This window comes from Chelonus insularis, unplaced genomic scaffold (genome assembly GCF_013357705.1).
Source record: "Chelonus insularis isolate UGA/USDA-ARS -01 unplaced genomic scaffold, ASM1335770v1 contig_44_pilon, whole genome shotgun sequence".
Classification (NCBI taxonomy): domain Eukaryota; kingdom Metazoa; phylum Arthropoda; class Insecta; order Hymenoptera; family Braconidae; genus Chelonus; species Chelonus insularis.
The window spans coordinates 207,948-225,765 of record NW_023276585.1 but is presented as its reverse complement, the minus strand read 5'-3'; the positions used below and the strand labels follow the sequence as shown (position 1 = coordinate 225,765).

The 17,818-nt window shown below is 26.5% G+C and overlaps 1 protein-coding gene across 1 annotated transcript; it reads left to right on the top strand.

The window, feature by feature from the left end:
- Positions 1 to 176: 176 nt before the first annotated feature.
- Positions 177 to 17,345, top strand: LOC118069840 (E3 ubiquitin-protein ligase AMFR-like). The gene is made up of 8 exons (XM_035088183.1): positions 177 to 840; positions 4,124 to 4,458; positions 7,965 to 8,222; positions 9,835 to 9,990; positions 12,811 to 13,121; positions 13,473 to 13,869; positions 13,941 to 14,182; positions 15,268 to 17,345. Exons 2-8 carry the CDS (start codon positions 4,201 to 4,203, stop codon positions 15,458 to 15,460), a joined length of 1,815 nt encoding a protein of 604 aa, XP_034944074.1. The 5' UTR covers positions 177 to 840; positions 4,124 to 4,200; the 3' UTR covers positions 15,461 to 17,345.
- Positions 17,346 to 17,818: the final 473 nt, after the last annotated feature.

Below are 17,818 nucleotides of genomic sequence, written 5' to 3'. Positions count from 1 at the left end.
TGTGTAATATTTATAACAATGGAAAGATTGTTATTAATAAACTAGTTGTTTTCAATTATTCCAAAATTTTACTTACATTATCATGAACAGATGTCACTACAGTCCAAGAAAACAAATGGCGTCAGCGACGACATTATTGGCCGAGTTATAAAAATAATTCTCTCCGAAGTATTCTGGAGTCAGTAGTCAACGACTTACGTGACGATACATAGTGGTAGAACGTGAAACACCGTTCGCAAGCTATACGATAATAAGTCACGCGAATAGAACGAATAAAATAGAGAAAAAAAGATCGTCAGCATTCATGTTCAACAAACCGGTGTTATACAGTATAATATATTGATAAAACTTCCTCAAGAATATCAATTAATTTTATATTCATTGTGTTGTGACGTGGAAAATCTCAGATATAAGAAAAATTGTTTTTGGAGCCACATGGACTTCACCAAAAATTCAGGAAGACTTTAGACGTTTTTCCTGTGTGAATTAAAACTTGCAAAGACGTAAGATTTGTGTATTAATATCGTCAGACACGAAACTTTTGGCAATCGTGTCAACCTTGGATTTACTTCCTTGGCAATTCTTTGAGTCACTAGCGTAATTTGAAGACCCTCATCACACGTAAGAAACCGATGCTGTCAAAATCGGCCACTCCAATAGTTAATAAAAATATTGTTTATCTGCTTTTTGTGTCAAATGTTTTTCTAGTGTTTAAGTGATCGTAGTGAGGGTGCGCGTTAACGATTAATGTTAGCCAACGATTTTGGTTATGTGTTACATCTCAAGCCATTGAAAGATACTCTATTTGTTCTTCATATCTATAAGTCTTTGATAAAATAGGTAAGAATACGCAACCATTTATTTTTTTTATCTTATAATTACTATTATCTTCCATCTGTTTTAACTTACAGCTGAAAAATCTTATTTATTTTACATGTTGAGTATCTCAATATTGTTTCAGCCTAATAATAAATCAGTATTGTCCTCTAAATACAATGAAAAAATATTTAATTGCGTTGGACAACAATAATTTTCTTAACACAAAGGATATTTTTTTCGCATTATTAAAGAACAATCCAGAGACAATAATCATATAAATATTGAATGATTCTATTTTCAATGTTAATTTTTATGTACGTTCCATATTATTTATTTATCAAAAATTTTCGGAATTTGCATACCATCATTTCATATGAATCATTTAATAAATATTTATTAATCCAACTAGATTTCTTTAAATTAAGAAAATACTAAAAATAAAATTAAATTATGCAAATTGTTAACTTTATGTATACTATGAAATAACCTTTTAAAAATACATGACAATATTTGCTTTTATTAGATAAAAACTCTGTCTTTTGAACTATCTCATATAAATTTATTTTATTATTTAAATTCTATGTTTAATTTTACATCATCAGATGAAAATAAATTATAATTAAATTGAGAATTTTATCACGTCAGATAAAGTCAAAAGATGCAATTAAATATTCAAGAAGAAATAAGAACAAAATATTCTTAAATGTTTCTTGAGTTTAGATTAAATCTTCGTTGAAATCCTAATAGAATGTTCAATCCTTAATTTGTTAATAACAATTATTTCATAGAATTACTGTTAGATGAAATTTCTTTACTTTCTCCTTATTATTTTGTTCTTTCTATAAATAAATTATTTTTTCTTCAACTTAATTTCATTAGATAATAACTTGATATAATCACATTGATTAAAAAAAAAATTTCAGGAAACTTCATGTAATATCGCTTCACCTTTTTATTGCGTGATATGATTTTATTTTCTAGTGTTATCCAATACAGATTCATTAATTACACACATGTACTAACATTACCATATGTTATAATAATAATATGTACATGTGATGCCTGATTTGAATTATTATTCTATATAATTTTGATTCATCACAATTTATCAATCAATATTCTTTATCGTGCTAAATAATTTTGTATAATTTGTTTAACGAATCCTAATTTTACTGATAAATAAAATGATATTTTTTCTTTCGTAAAAAATCAACAATCTGTAGTCAGATTATTCCAGTTTTAATTGTACTACTTGACTGAATAGCAATGATATGTAGTTTTTAGTCAAGGGCAGGATGATGAAAGGTCTATCTAATGTACGATACGAACATGGATCACAGTACATATCAACATATCATTTTTACTGACTAGTTGTATAATTGTTGAGGTTTAAAATTGAGTAATTTTATAGTAAACTCTAGGTAAAAGGGTTCAGCTTTAGTGAATGTAAAATGTATCCACTAAAGCTTTGGTTCCAAACCAGACCAAACTAAACTGAGCTCCGGCTTAATATCTGATTGCTTGTTTCCTCTTTGTGGCTTTAGTTATTTGAAATAACAGTCTTTGTGGAAGCTAGTAACATACAATGTAATGGAAACTTAATTTAGAAAGTTAATTTTAATAGATTTTTTTATTTTTTATCCTTAACAAAAATTCTACCAAGAAAATAGCATCGTTTACAAGTACTGTGTTTAAAATTAAAATTTAATTTTCTGCTATTATTTCAGATGAGTTGATTTTAGTTTTTTACATCGTTAAATACAAATTACTAAATAATTTCATTCCGTTTGTGATTAAATAAATCTCAGTACTGTAAGTACTATTCAATAGGACTTATAAACATTTATTTAATTTATATCACTTGAGTGGTTGAAGTTGTCACGAGTGATCCATTTATTGAGTTTGTTTTTTCATTCAATATGAGAAAAAACAAATAAACGACTTTTTATCATTTAATGTTCAAATATTCGCAATGACATTCTATTATTTTTTTACTCACTATCATCGAAAGAAATAATTTCAATTTCTAATACCAAGATATTGATAACGTATCCAATACGTAAAGTAGTCTTTTTTAGATATACGACTCATAGTTATGTTACGGAAGCATTGACGATTCGCTCAATGACTAGCTTTTACGTGGCTCTTGGGGGTTGCAAGACCGCCTGCCCAGTTGTCTCGGCTACGTATTCTACGCATTTACTGTCACGTGACGTGGCTTTATCCTTACTATTTATCAATTTATGTACACACTGTTTTTTTTAAAATTAATTCTATTGTCTATAGCTATGTATAATTATTTTATTTTATTATTCATTTTATGTCAACAACGAATGTTTAATTTTTTACGTAAATACTCTCTCTTGTTTCCTTAATTTCATTATCGATTAGTTCCTTTAGCTGAGAAGCTAATCGATGATGAAATAATTGACCTTAATTTCTATCAAATCAATGAATAACAAAAAATGATGACTATAGTGGATTAAGATTGTTTATAAATAATATATTAAATTCATTTATATTACATTTAAGTTTGTTTATTGTTATTTTTTTTTTTGTACAATTAATAAACACTTGAATAAATTATTGAAAATCAATAAAGAAAAAGCCTGAAGAAAAATAAAACAGTTATTAGTTGGAGATAAATATTTTTATGATTTTAGAGAAGTTGGATATTTAATAAAAATATTTCTACTCTTTGGCTTAGGATTTTTTTAATAATTGAATAATTAATATTCAACATTTTAATGCTTTTTCAAACAAAGAAAAAATTTTTTTGTCTTTTATAATTAAATAAAATATTTAATTATTTTAAACGAGGTCGAATAAATCAATTTGTCTTTTATGAGTCTCTGTTTTGTCAATTTTATGTTTATTCGACATATTTGAAGTTATTTTACAAAAATATTAATTTATCAATTAAAACAAAATGTTTTTTTTCGACAAATCAAACCTATGAGTTGAATTTTCTATCAAAACAATGAAGAATACTTGCACATCGTAGTTCATTACAGTAATCAGAAAATGATTCTGAAAACACTGCAGTGAAGATTTTACTGCTTTAAATTTGATCAAATATTATATCTCTCTTATAATTTCTATTTACTTTTCCAGTATAAATTATTCTAAAAACAAATATCCCTTTTTTATTGTTTTTTGTTTTATTTATTTATCTTCATTAATTTGTATCAACTTTTTGGATGAATTTACTTATTATATCAAATTGAATATAAATAACATAATAATAATCATAAAAAATATGGCTCATAAAAGAAAGTTTATGAAAATGTTCCGTTTGTTTCAGGTTTGAATAGGTAGCAGAGAGTTGGAAACAGTTGGAGTAAAAATTGAAAAGACGTGAGAGAAATAATTTTGGCAAAAATGCCGACGGTACTTCTTGCTCGTCTACCAGTACCTAGTTTTCGTGTTTATACAGCCATTAGTATTGCTATTCTTTCATGCTCGGTGTATTATGCAGCACAAATAGTTAAAGATCCATCATGGCGTACAAATCACACGGCTAGTGTTATTGGAGATAAAAATACTACTGAAAATGGACATGGAAATGATCCGAGGACAACGGGTATGCACTTGAAGGAACTGTTGGCTTGTATTATTCAGGAGCCAGTTTGCTTTTGGGTAAGTTTGATCAAAATATGATAATTACATTTTTAAGATTTGATAACAAAATAAGGAAGTATTAAATTGTGAAATTTATTTTGTTGGAACCACAGGAAAGATAGTATTTTATGATCTTTTAACGGTATCTGGGTTAAGATATATTCATTCTGAGTACTGTACAGTATGTAGGTAGCAGTAATAATTGTTACATATACATATATTTGAACAAGAAACTAAACTGAACAATATTGATGTAATATTACAGAAAAATGGTGTCATGTATCATTTAATATAATAGTCGCTATCAGGGTTTTTTTTTAAGTAAAACTATTTATGTAATTTTTTGTATTTTTGTCAGTTAACAAATACACTTTATTGATTCTAAATGAACTCTCACAGTTCAAGGCCATTATTCTAGTGTAAACTAACTTCAAAATTCTCTGATGCATGCAATAAAAGCTTTTTTTTCGCTCAGACTTTTCTTCATTTTTTAACAAGTCATATAAACCGAATTATTTTTTTTTTCATCTGCATCACGTATTTACTATAATTTTCGAGTAAGGTAAGGATTTAACGAATTAATGTTAAAGTTAACACGGTGTCTGAATAGAGCTACATCATGATGTAAACTTATCATTAAATTTGTGATAAATTCATTTTGAAATGATTACAAATTGCATATGATGATGATAATAATAACAGTAAGTGACTGTTAAAATGTCTATTCATTTTTTATTATATTATTATCATTATTTTAATGAAAATCTGAATACCTTACAACTTTATTTGTGTCAACTTATTACAAAATCTACTGTGGGAAATAGTTAAATTGTGACAGAGTATGTTCATCACTTTTCTTTTGTGTTCTTTCATGCTAGAAGTTACTTCCACCAAACAGCATTCTGCAGGAAAATAAGTTTTTTTCTTTTTTTTAATATTGATTGATAAACACAAATATTTTTGTAAAAATTGGATTTCTTATTAGAGCGATAAATAAAATAGCTAACTTTTGAATTGATAAGGAAATTGAATCAATTGAATCAGTCTTTATACGTCCAATATGTTCACAATCAATTCGAAGACTGAAATTTCATTGCTCTGACTTTAAAAAGGACATAAAAGTTTGTCTGAAATTGTTTTTATTTTCACGAAATATTTTATGTTAATAAATTAAGATGAAATTTCTTTTAGCTTAATTAAAATGATATCTGTAAATTTATTGAAGAGTTTTATGATTGAAAGTGTACCTACTAAAGACCGCATATGATAACTACATTATGTGCAAAAAACTTTTAAACTTGTAGGCGTTTCAATAAACTTGAGGTTAATATCAAATTACGTAGTTGGTGCGTTGCAACGTCGAAGAGACCACGTTACATACACTACAGCACGCAAGCTTTATACAATATTAATATACTTCCCAAGTTCCTTTTCAACAAAGGCGTGTTTTAGAAACATATAAGATTATAACAAGGAACAGTCGCACCCACGACTCATGAAAATTACATAAGCTTCAATTACTCATTAAACAGAAAAAAAAGACGAGATTATAATATAACAATCAAATCATGTTGTTGATATGATGAAAAAAATTTTTTCTATAGTTGTGCTTTTAAAAGTCTGAAATAATTAATTACCTTGTTAGAATAAAACAAAATTTATTGAATTATCTTAGAATGTTTGTTGCTTCAATTACAAAAATAATTGAACTATAACCAGTTTAAAAATCTCTTCAAATTAAGCTTTAGAATTTATTATTATTTTTTCTATTTAATTATTCACCTAAATTATTTTTACTAAAGTGTGAATCGTTTTTCATTGAATGAAATTCAATCAGAAACCTTGTGGTGACACACGTGCTATTGTTTTTATTAATCATATCACACTACTTTTTTACAAAATTATATGGTAATGATTTACAATCGTGATGAATAGCAAATCAGCTAAATATTCTCAATGACTAATTTTCATTAGTCAGGAAACGTGTCTAAAACGTGTCTGAATAAATAACAAGTAAATCAATGGTGTAGAGTTTACAGTAGTTCAATAGGTGACAATAGTTCAACACGAAAATTTAATCCATTGACATTGGAACAGCGTTAACATGAACAATATTACTATCCTTCATAATTTTATCCATTTTCTCACCAACTATTTATATAAATCTTTAATAAAATTTAAAACTTTTTTGAAGATTATGTAGGTCCAAGGAAAGCTTAAGTTCTTGATGAAACTTAAGGCTTTGATGAAGTCAAAAGATTTATCACCTTTATATTTTTTATTTATATCTTTACATATATTAACTCATCAACAGATTTAAAAGTTGGTTTTCTATTTTAAGCTAATAATTAATCAGTAGACTGATTAAAAGATTAGTAACCTTTGACTTGTTATTTTTTATTTCAATATTCCACAATTGAGCTTAAAAATATCTAGCAAATTTCTACGTTGCCTAAAAAATTTTTACGAATATCATTAAAAATATCAATTGATCAATACATTTGAATGCAAATGAATTACTTTGGAATTAAATTATGTTCTATTGCATTTTTTTTATTCAAAATAAGAAAAACTGAGAAATTAACTTCAACAAGGAAAATCTATAATTATTTTTAAATAAGCACACTGAACTGGTTTATTTATAGATAATTAATTAAATAGCAAACATGAATAATTAAAATCATTGACATAGATTCCCTTTTTCTTGAGTTAAAGTAGAATATGATTAATTAGGTTTTTCTGCAATTTTTTAAAGTTTTTATTATCAAAACTAAGTTGAAGGCACTTTTTGCGGATTTGGCGTTCCATTCCTGTGTTGTGATTTACAACGCGTCATCAACTAGCGCGGAAATCCGGTTATACAAATTTCATTAATTTTTTCTTCTAACTAGTATATATGTGTATTGTTTTTTATTATTATATTTGACACACTTTACGTGTAGACACTGAAACAATAACCTGATGTCTTTCAGTTTGTTATCAATAATTGCTAAGCTCAGTAGAAAAGAAAAACGAAGAAATATTAGGGTTTCTAAAGAAAAAAAGAAGAAAATAAATGAAGTAAAAAAATGTCAGTACAGTTAATTATTCTTCAGAGAAGTGTATTATCTATTTTTTTTCTTTTTGTAATGCTTGATAAACTAGATGACACATCGATGCATCCAAATCATCATTGTAAATTATGTTATCATTGTTATTGATTATCAATTTACACACTTCATTCAATAATACATGATAAAATTTTAATTTCATCAATGATTTTCTTGGCTGTTTATTTTTCAAATTTGAATTTATGCTGAAGAAACCATAAATTTTGCTGAATATTTAGTAATTGATGAATATTCGTTGCTTAGTTGATCAAAATAAGCTCTAATAATTATTCAAAAGTTGTTTACGTATTAGCTGTTCTACCAGCAGAATGAAAAATTATTCTAAAAAAATTAGGCGTGGCTAAAATTAAACATACATAAAATCTTTATGAGTTCGTTATTGATTTTTAGATTGTTGTCTTTCTCCTTTTTCAGCCTCTAATGAACATGGCATACTGTGCTCTCATTTTACTTGGCAAAACCATTCAGAAGCTAGTTTTTGGCGAACTTCGTGCATCTGAGAGACAACATCTTAAGGATAAATTTGGAAATTTTATCTTTTATAAATTCATATTTGTTTTTGGTGTTCTCAACGTACAGTATGCGGATGAAGTGGTATTGTGGTGGGCATGGTTTACCGCTCTCGGTTTTCTAGGCCTTCTGAGTCAACTTAGCAAAGATCGATTTGTTTACGTAAGTATTTAATCATTAAAGTTTTTTTCAACACTTCAAATAAATTACTGACCTTGTACAGTTCATGAAAAAAGTAGTTTTTTAGGCTACATCTAATTACATCTGTTGAAATTCTTTTTGCCAGTACCTTATTAAACTCTTGGAATAATTTTATTGATTTTTTACAGTTTATTTGCAATCAAAAACATCTTTGAAGATGTGTCAAAAGTGACTACAGCTGATCAAATTAAGTTTCAGTTATTTTGAAATCTGTTTCAATGCATCAAAACATCGTTTATCATTTATTTATAAATCTGAGATTTGCATTTATTATGAGCTTGCGAATATTTTTAAATATCTATGTCTACTAGTCTTTTCTGCCATTCACGAGTTTTAAATGAGAGTTATGTATTGTTCGCGTTCTAATTTTCTTAACTCAAGGACTATACTGTTTTTTTCTATTCACTAACTTTCTGTCATGCTGCATTTAAAAGACGTATTTCTTTAGTAAGAAATTTTGGTTTTTAAAAATTCTTTTTTTTTTAAATTTCAATTAAACGAAAAAATTTTTTTCACTAAATTACTTGAATACTAACAAAATTTATTCATCAGTAATAAATAATGGTTTTTAATTTTCTTAAATATGGAAATTGTGAATGGTTGTTCAATAGACACTTTAATTTTTAAAAGAGAAAAATTGGAGTCCTAGTAACCAACAGAAGTCACCTTTAATCTTGTTATAAAAATCCAATAGAAGTAACTAAGTTATAGATTGCATATACTCTAATACCAGTATATGGAATTAATATGTCATTGAAAAATCAAGATATTAGCATTGAAAATATTTCATTACCCCTCGAAAAGAAATCTGCAGTTATCTACAAGATAATTTCAACGCAGTTCTATTAATAAATAAATCGATAAAACACCTGTACCTTAATTCTAGTTGTAAATGACCATTTATCGTTGTCAGTTTTGAGGACAACTAAACAAATAGCATTGTATTCTCTTCGTTACAATTCAAATTTTTCTCTCATAATCTTGGATTAAGGACGATACAAGTGAATTCATAAATGCCAAATAAGCTAATTAATTTATTCAACAAAAAATTCTTAAAATTCTTTCAGAGTTTAAAAATAACTGGTTGATGAAAGAAATTGTATCACTACCAAATCATCTGGCGCCAATTTTATTATTATCCTTTCGACTAACAGTAGTTTATGCTTGTAGCTAAAAAAGTATAAAATCACGAGAATCTTTAAAACCAGTTTATGCCATTTAAATGCTATTTTTATTTTATCAAGTGTTGTCCAATTTATAGCTTTGTAAAAGATATCAAATGCACCGTAATTTTACAGTTTTTTATATCTATATAAATGGTTTTCGTTGAATAAACTTTTTCTTGTCCTTCAGATTATCGTTCACATATTTCACAAGAGGATAATTTACTGTTCTAGTCTTTATTGGAAAAGCATTTATAAATATTATCAAGGATAAAGAATACTGATTAATTAATTGAAATTCGTATTACAGAATAATAATTAGTAATACTTTTACTTCAATAGATTGTATGATTTATTTAAATTTGAATATTTTTTGTTTTTTTGTATTAATTTATATATCATTTTTTCAGCTGTCTTTTTCACCGACAACACCAGGATGGAGTCACGCAAGACTTTTAGGACTACTTGCTGCGATCCTTGCACTGTCCTTATTTATGCTACTCCTTTCAATAGCAGCAGCCTTCTTTTTCGTGTCCTTCAATACTTTTGCATTTATGGCAGCTGAGGTAAGTAACCATGCGTCGTGTTTTCTGTCACGTATCGATCTTGAACGATGAGAAAGATTGACCAAGATTGAAAACTACTCAGCTAAATTACTCTTTGGATCTTGCGCGAAATTATTTATTAATAAACATTCATTACTTTTATATCTTAGCACAAATGAGTCATCTATTTTTAAGAGCAAAAAACCCTGTTTGATACATGTTCATGATTTTTTTTTTCTTTTTGAATTTAATTAAATTTGAAGAGATTTTTTAGTCGTTTAATTCAACCATTAAATTATCATTTTGCAAATTACTAACTAAAATATGCTAATTGAAGAATCAATTGCTTAATTTTATATTTATTGTATAGTGAAAAATAAAATAAATAATCCGAAAATGCTCTAGATTATGGCGATTATAAAAGAAACGATAAATTAAAAGCATAAAAATCCGGTTTGCCTCCAGATTTTCTTGCTAAAGTTTTTTTCTTAATATTTTTATTTTTTGCTTTGTAGTTTTGATCTTAAAAATAGAATGTTCTGAAGCCCATTTCACAGACATGTGTCATCTTCAAAGTTTCAATAACAACGTAATTAATATAACTTATCTATTTGAATTATCATAAAAATACAATTTAAAAATGATATTTTGTGAGTTTATGATTTCTTGATGAATATTAGTTTTGGTCAATTGATTTTATTTTTTATATTGGAAATTTAATGTCAAGTAAGAAGGAATAATGAAGAAAACTGTCTGATCGTGCGAATTCAACTGTACCGTTACACAATGACAAGTTGACGAGTATAAGTAATATCTACTTCCTGCATTTATGCGATCTTCTGAGTCGATGGCAGTTTCACTACGTTGTTCGTACATATAAAAATTATATGTAAAATAACTGACGTATTTACTAAATTATTTTACATAAGTGATGCAAAGTACATCATTTATCCAATGAATATTCAAAATTGATTGTCCAATTGCAATTACAATGAAATGTTTATTGATTTAGGAATACTGCTAATTTGCTAATAGATAAATAGAGGAAAATTCCTAGATGTTATATAGTTTCTTGACATTTTTAAACTCATTATTTATAGTCATTGGGGATAAATTTGTTTTTTGATAAGTTTTGATGAGTTTTATTGATTTATTTAAATTTAATGTAGTTTAGATTTGAAGATGGAAACTTCGCCTTCATACATGAAGCTTATTGAAGGTGAAAATATCGATGACTAGCATTATAGACTTCCGTGTGGAAAAGTTCAATAGAGTTTGATATTTAGTGTCAAGTTGCTTTGAATATATTTAAATAAATCTTTTCCCTACTTTATATTTACTGTACATATAAAGCTTTTAATAAAACAAATGAGGAATTATCTAATGTCAGATGCTCCATTTTAGAGTAAAATACGGCACAATTACTTAACAATGCTTGATAAGATAGGAAAAAAAAATATATCAAACTAAGTATCAACATCTGATGTAGGAAAAAAACTCAACTTTTTTCTTCTTTTCCAACGTAATTGGTAGTTTAATCATGAATTACTTCATTTTTCTGAACATCATTATTCTCTACAGTCAAAACAGTGAAAGTTTATTACTAATCGGTGGAAGATTTAGAAGTTTGAAATTTATTGCTACTTTTCGTGATACTTTTCATCATTTAAAATATAACCAGCTTTTTTCATTTAAATTCTTACATAAATTGTTAGAACAGACCAGTTCATTGAATCTTGAGAATTTATGGACAGTTAATAGAAAGAAACTCTGGAAAATTCTAGAACAATTCATTAATTATGTTTTAATGAAAGTAAACAAATTATTAGATAATAGTACTTCATGTAGATTAAATACTCAAATGCATTCACTAACTCAAAAGTTAATTAGAAATTAAACACGAAAAAGGAATATTCATTAAACTAAAGAGTAATTATACTTGGAAGAAAATTTCTATCTAGTTGCTGCAAATAATTTTTCTCCATGAAATGATGAAAGATATCATCACCTTCTCATTAATAGAATCTCATATAGCTAATAAATTATTCAAATTTATTTATATTCATATTAAATGAATATTCTTTCTCGAAGGTCTGGGACGACCAGCTTGCTATACAGCTTCATTTGTAAAGTTTTCTTCCACCTTTCTCCTACTTTTTTACTACTTCGCGAGTGTTCTAGAAAGTTTTCATCACCTTCTAATCACGTAGACTGTTAAAAAGTCCGATTTTCTGATTATTTATCTATACTTACAATATTCTTGATGGTTTATCCAAGTAGATGAATCATATTGAGGAGAATTATTGATTATATTCGCTTTTACTATTCAACATATGTAATATGTTTCTACATAATCTACATAAACTACTTTTTATTGGTATCCCACTATGATTCATGATACTTATTCTTAAGTACATATTCTGAATAAATATTTACATTACTTTAGCAGTGAATAATCATTAAACTCACAGGTGTAAGAGTAAATAAAACAAAAAATAAGGATGAAGAAGCGAATTTATATATTGAAAATAAATTCCTTTAACCCGGAAATAATTAATTCAGTAGTCAGATTAATTCAATGTAATTGACCAATCCATGGCCAAATTTTGTTTTTCGACCGTCATGACGTCTTTTCTATGACCTTGTCTATTGTTGAAATCATGTTATTTTTATACTCTATTAATAATATTTTTTGATGCAACTTTTATACCTTTATATATATATATATATATATATCTATTTGTTCCATCAATTTTTTAAATAATTTTCTATTAATTACATAAAATAAGATAAGTGACTTTGAAAATGATTGAAAAACTTAATGGATTATTATTGTTCTAGTGTATACTTCTGGCCGTCCGAACGATCCATGTGATACTGCGTTACGCGATTCATCTATACGATACAAGATCATCGCCCCGTTCGTCCGATAAACGAGGTCCATTGGCCTATTATACAGAAGTAATATGTGAACTAACGGTTCTGGTTGTTGATTTCCTACATCACGTTCACATGTTGATATGGAGCAACATTTTGTTGAGCATGGCGTCTTTAGTAATTTGTATGCAGCTACGTTATCTTTTCCATGAGATTCAACGTAGGATCACTAAACATCGCAATTACTTAGCTGTTTTAAATCATATGGAACAGAGGTAAATATTGAAATTCCCGATGGTTTTTTTTTAATACTTTTCAGAATTTACTATGTAAAGTCAGAAAGTGCCCTGCAGCTATTGGTGGTAAATATCAAAGATATTTTTATGTGACAAATAAAACTTTAATATATTGAAATAAATACAAAAAAAAAATGATGTCGCTTACTGAAAAATAAATATCATATAAATGCATACAAAAAATAATGGATGTCGAACAGAATGACTAATAAATTTTAATTTGAAATTTTAAAATACCTAGAATTTATAAATAACATGGTTTTTAATGTAAATGAAATGTAATTTACTTTTTCTAATTAAAAACGAATTACAAATTAATTGAATTTGCAGTTATCCTATGGCTTCGCCAGAAGAAATAGCTGAGAATTCCGACAACTGTGCTATTTGTTGGGAAAAAATGGAGTCTGCCAGAAAATTGCCTTGCAGTCATCTTTTCCATAACTCATGTTTACAATCTTGGCTAGAACAAGACACTTCTTGCCCGACTTGTAGACTCGTTCTCAGTATGCAAGCTAGTCACAGAGATAATACTCCTGAACTACGACCAGAATCACCCGAGTCACAGACGTCTGTTGGAAGGAATGATAATCACTTCTTTCACTTTGATGGTTCACGATACGTGTCTTGGTTACCGAGTTTCTCGGTTGAAGTGACACATAATCGTCTAAGAGGTGATATTCTTACCTTGGCCCACAGTAATTCTCAATTAGATGCTATGGCAAGACAAGTAAGAATCTATAATTATTTAAACGTTATATATTACTTGATCAACCTTAATCTCATGTAATTTTCTTTTAGGTGCAACAATTATTCCCTCATTATCCCAGGAATATAGTAATAGAAGACTTGAGAATTACTAGATCTGTAGAGTTAACTGTAGAAAACATACTTGATGGCAGATTAACACTACCTCATCATGTAATGAACGAACTTGAAGCAGAACCTGCCACTCAAAACCAATCAGTATCGACTCATATTTTACCTAGTCAATTGACTCCAAAAACGTGGGATCCTCAATTTGATTTACCCATTGTGGACAGGTAATAAATCCAACAATTTACTCTTAATTATCTAACATGAGTCATTGAATTGATATATAATTATTTTTTTCTAACTTAAATGGTTGAAAATTAAAGGTTTTATTGAGTAATTCGTGTAACTAGAAGTTTTTCTGATATTTCATTCTTTTTTCCTCGTAAAATTGTGTAATTATTATACCAAAAAAACAACTTTTAAAGCCACTAGTCATTAACTACCAACATAAATAAAGATTTGAGATTTAATTTTTCATAGAACAATTGAAGTTAGTCTTATCACTTACTTATCGGGTTGATAAACGAATTGAAGTTTAGTCATAATTTGCTTGGGAGTATTTTTGCACTCAATAAACATAATTAAGTTAAACGTGGCTTTTAACTATTTTTTTGCATCATTACTTAATTAAAAATGAAGTTAATGATGCTTTTATCATTTGTTTTTAAATTTTGTTATAATAACAACTAGGCTAATACTGATTTGAAATTAATGTGTTACAATTATCAATCATTAATTAAGAGGACGATTTTCCACTTATTTTAAATATTAAATTTATTGAATCATGAGTAATTTCTAGAAGTATTTATCATTGTCCGATATTTAGAAAAAAATTTTTTAGAATAATCAATTTCATAAGATTATTAGTAGAAATATAAAAATATGTAGTTTTGGTTGCCGAGGCTATTTGACGAAGTATTTTTCTATTTTTGGCGATACAATCAGGAGTTACATAATTAATTCTAATGAGTAATTGCGACAAAAATGGAAATAAAGTACTTCATTATTTTTTATTAAATAGAATAGAATAACGGAAAACTGATAATAAATTGCAAAAGTATTAATTTACATATTTTTCACTCTTTTGTCAAAGAGTAGGTTTTTGTATGTAGCATCTTACTTTTATCGTTCTGGGAGAAAATAACTACTGGTATTCAAAGTTCATTAGTACTGTTCAATAATATTTACAAAAAAAGATCCGGAACATTCTATGATTACTCATTCTTTTATCAATTTTTTTAATTGCTTAATCATTTACATTTGAATTAACCAGCTGTTCTAGGATAATGAATGAAAAATGTTTCTATTATAGTCAAATTGAAGAACCTTCAACACTGGGTGGCCGGTTTTCTAAATGTTCAACCGAACGAGAAAGGATTTTACAACGTCGGAAGGAGCACATGCTATTGACAGCGCGACGAAAATATATTGAAAGACATAGAAAATCTGAAGTTGAAACTTCATCACATGAAAGCTCAAAAAGCAGTGTTGAGTCCACATCTTAAAGTCATTTTTAATTATGATTGGCAATTTGTTAAGATTTCGATTTTTAAGTGGTAGTTTATTTGCAAATATGATAACAAAAAGTCGTGATAAGAAATAAAGATATTGGATTTTGTGTATTTATTATTCAAGATAGAAAAATCAATCAGATAAGATAGTACGTCAGTGCAGTAAGTTCATTCATCTACAATTAACATAGATTCAAGATAAGAAAATTGGTGCTGAAATACAAAAAGTTTTTCATCTGTAACGTCAAATAAATTTACAATTAACGTACCATTTTTTAGTCTTTTCCAATAACGTTGAATATTATATTACAGCAGTAGATATGTTTCAATGCAAATAAAAAGTTAGACACAAATGGAAAGAGACGGCTGTGTTTTTATGCTAAATTAAACTTAAATCTGTGTAATAAATTTTAGTAACAGCCCAACGTAAATCTGCACTGATATGATATAGTAATTTGTTAAGATCCAATTCTTTTAATTAGCTAACAAGCAATATTTCAAATCAATATGAATATGCTTAATTTTCGAAACAAAAAAATTTAACATGAATTTATAAGCTATAAAATTAGTCATAAAGAATTTTTAATGCGATTTTGTTATTATTAGTTAAATATTAAATTTAATAATAGCTCAAACTAATTAAACCAGTGAAAAAAAACTAGTTGATAATGTATAAAAAATCGTCATGATGGATTACACTCAGAGAGATAATACTTTCAATGCCACAACTTTCTTAATTGTTTTCACTCATGAAACTAATAATTAAAATATTAATGATTAATGTGCCAAGTCAAAGAACGGCCTCAGTTTTACAATAATGATTTAAAGTGTATGGACAGAAACATAGTCAATGATTTGAATCGCTTGACAATGCATCAATTATTCAAATACCATTTTATATTTGTTTAGTCATACTTCTTTAATTTTAATATATTTATTTTAGAAATATATTATTTAACTCTAAGATTGCAAAATCAACGTCATTAGTTTATGAATTACTCATATGATTATTTCAATTTGAAAGTTTAATATTTGCGATTTACACTTAAAATACATTTTATTCAAATAATTTGTATTGTGTGTCAAATATGAGTATGCCAGATAAAACTTTGTATTAAGCAATGTACTTCAATCTAAATATTTTGTTTCTTAATTTTAATATAAATGTTTAATTATATTGAATTATTAATTATAAAATATATATATTATAAAAGCGATGAATACTAAGTCTGAGAATTTCACAAAAGCTTTATGCTTCATTGAAGAATAAGAACAAAAGCAGCAACACATTTTTACAGAAATTTTTCTGATTTATACACCACTGAATAATAACAAAATTTATGACACTATTAGATAAATATTAGTTTTAAAAATTAAATAAATAAAATTTGAGAAGATTTTATGATTTGGCGTAAAGTCATAATCAAGAATACTCATGAAGAACATAGTTAATATGATGTATATAAAAATTTTTGGAGATAAATTGTATCAAAACTTTTGTGGTGATCTTATCAGTAATGACTATGTATCTTAAAGTATTATATATGTGTATATGTTATGAATTCTATTTCGATGTTATTTTGAAAAGTCTATATAACTTAATGTTTAGTTAATATTATTGTACTGAGCTTTCAGCTTCTCTCCATTGCTTTTTTGTGATAAAATTAAAAATGAGTATATATATATATTACATTAGTACACTATTAATTATAAAGTTAATATTCAAGTGAACTTAATCATTCATTAAGCATATGCTTAATATTATTTCACAATTCCCATAATATTTGCTATAAAATTTGAAAAATCTAATTTAATGTAAAACAAAATATTATATTATCAAAACATGTATGTATTTGTACTTTATCTTATAAACCATATTTATTAATAGTAATTAATTTATAAATATTTCATGATAATTTAGATTTGAATTACAAGCATTATCTCATCCGATTTTCGTGAGTATTCGTTAAAATATTTATTTCTTATATTATCAAATAATTATAAATAAATATCAATGTGCAGTGAATATTAAAGTGTAAGATAAATAATGGAAAAAAAATTAACAATCATTTTAATTCTATTCAAATACTTTTAAAATGGCTTTAGATTTATTAATTTGAAGATAAATTGAAACTATGATATATAATTTTTAACTTTTATTCTGTATTTGAGTTCAAATTTCTTTCATGAATTTTTGAAAATATCTCGAGTTCATTTAATTTTCAGACTGATATTTAACATATTAAAATTACTGTTAATTAAATGAACTGACTGTAAAAAATACAAATGCTCTATACAACTTATGTGGAAATATCTGCTACATAATGATCGATAATATGCATACATTTATTA

Bases quoted from the DNA above. Each gene is read 5' to 3' on its own strand.
- LOC118069840 (XM_035088183.1), top strand. From the start codon at position 4,201: ATGCCGACGGTACTTCTTGCTCGTCTACCAGTACCTAGTTTTCGTGTT. The intron at 13,122-13,472 runs GTAAATATTGAA...TTGAATTTGCAG, and splicing joins TTAAATCATATGGAACAGAG to TTATCCTATGGCTTCGCCAG. The intron at 13,870-13,940 runs GTAAGAATCTAT...ATTTTCTTTTAG, and splicing joins TAGATGCTATGGCAAGACAA to GTGCAACAATTATTCCCTCA.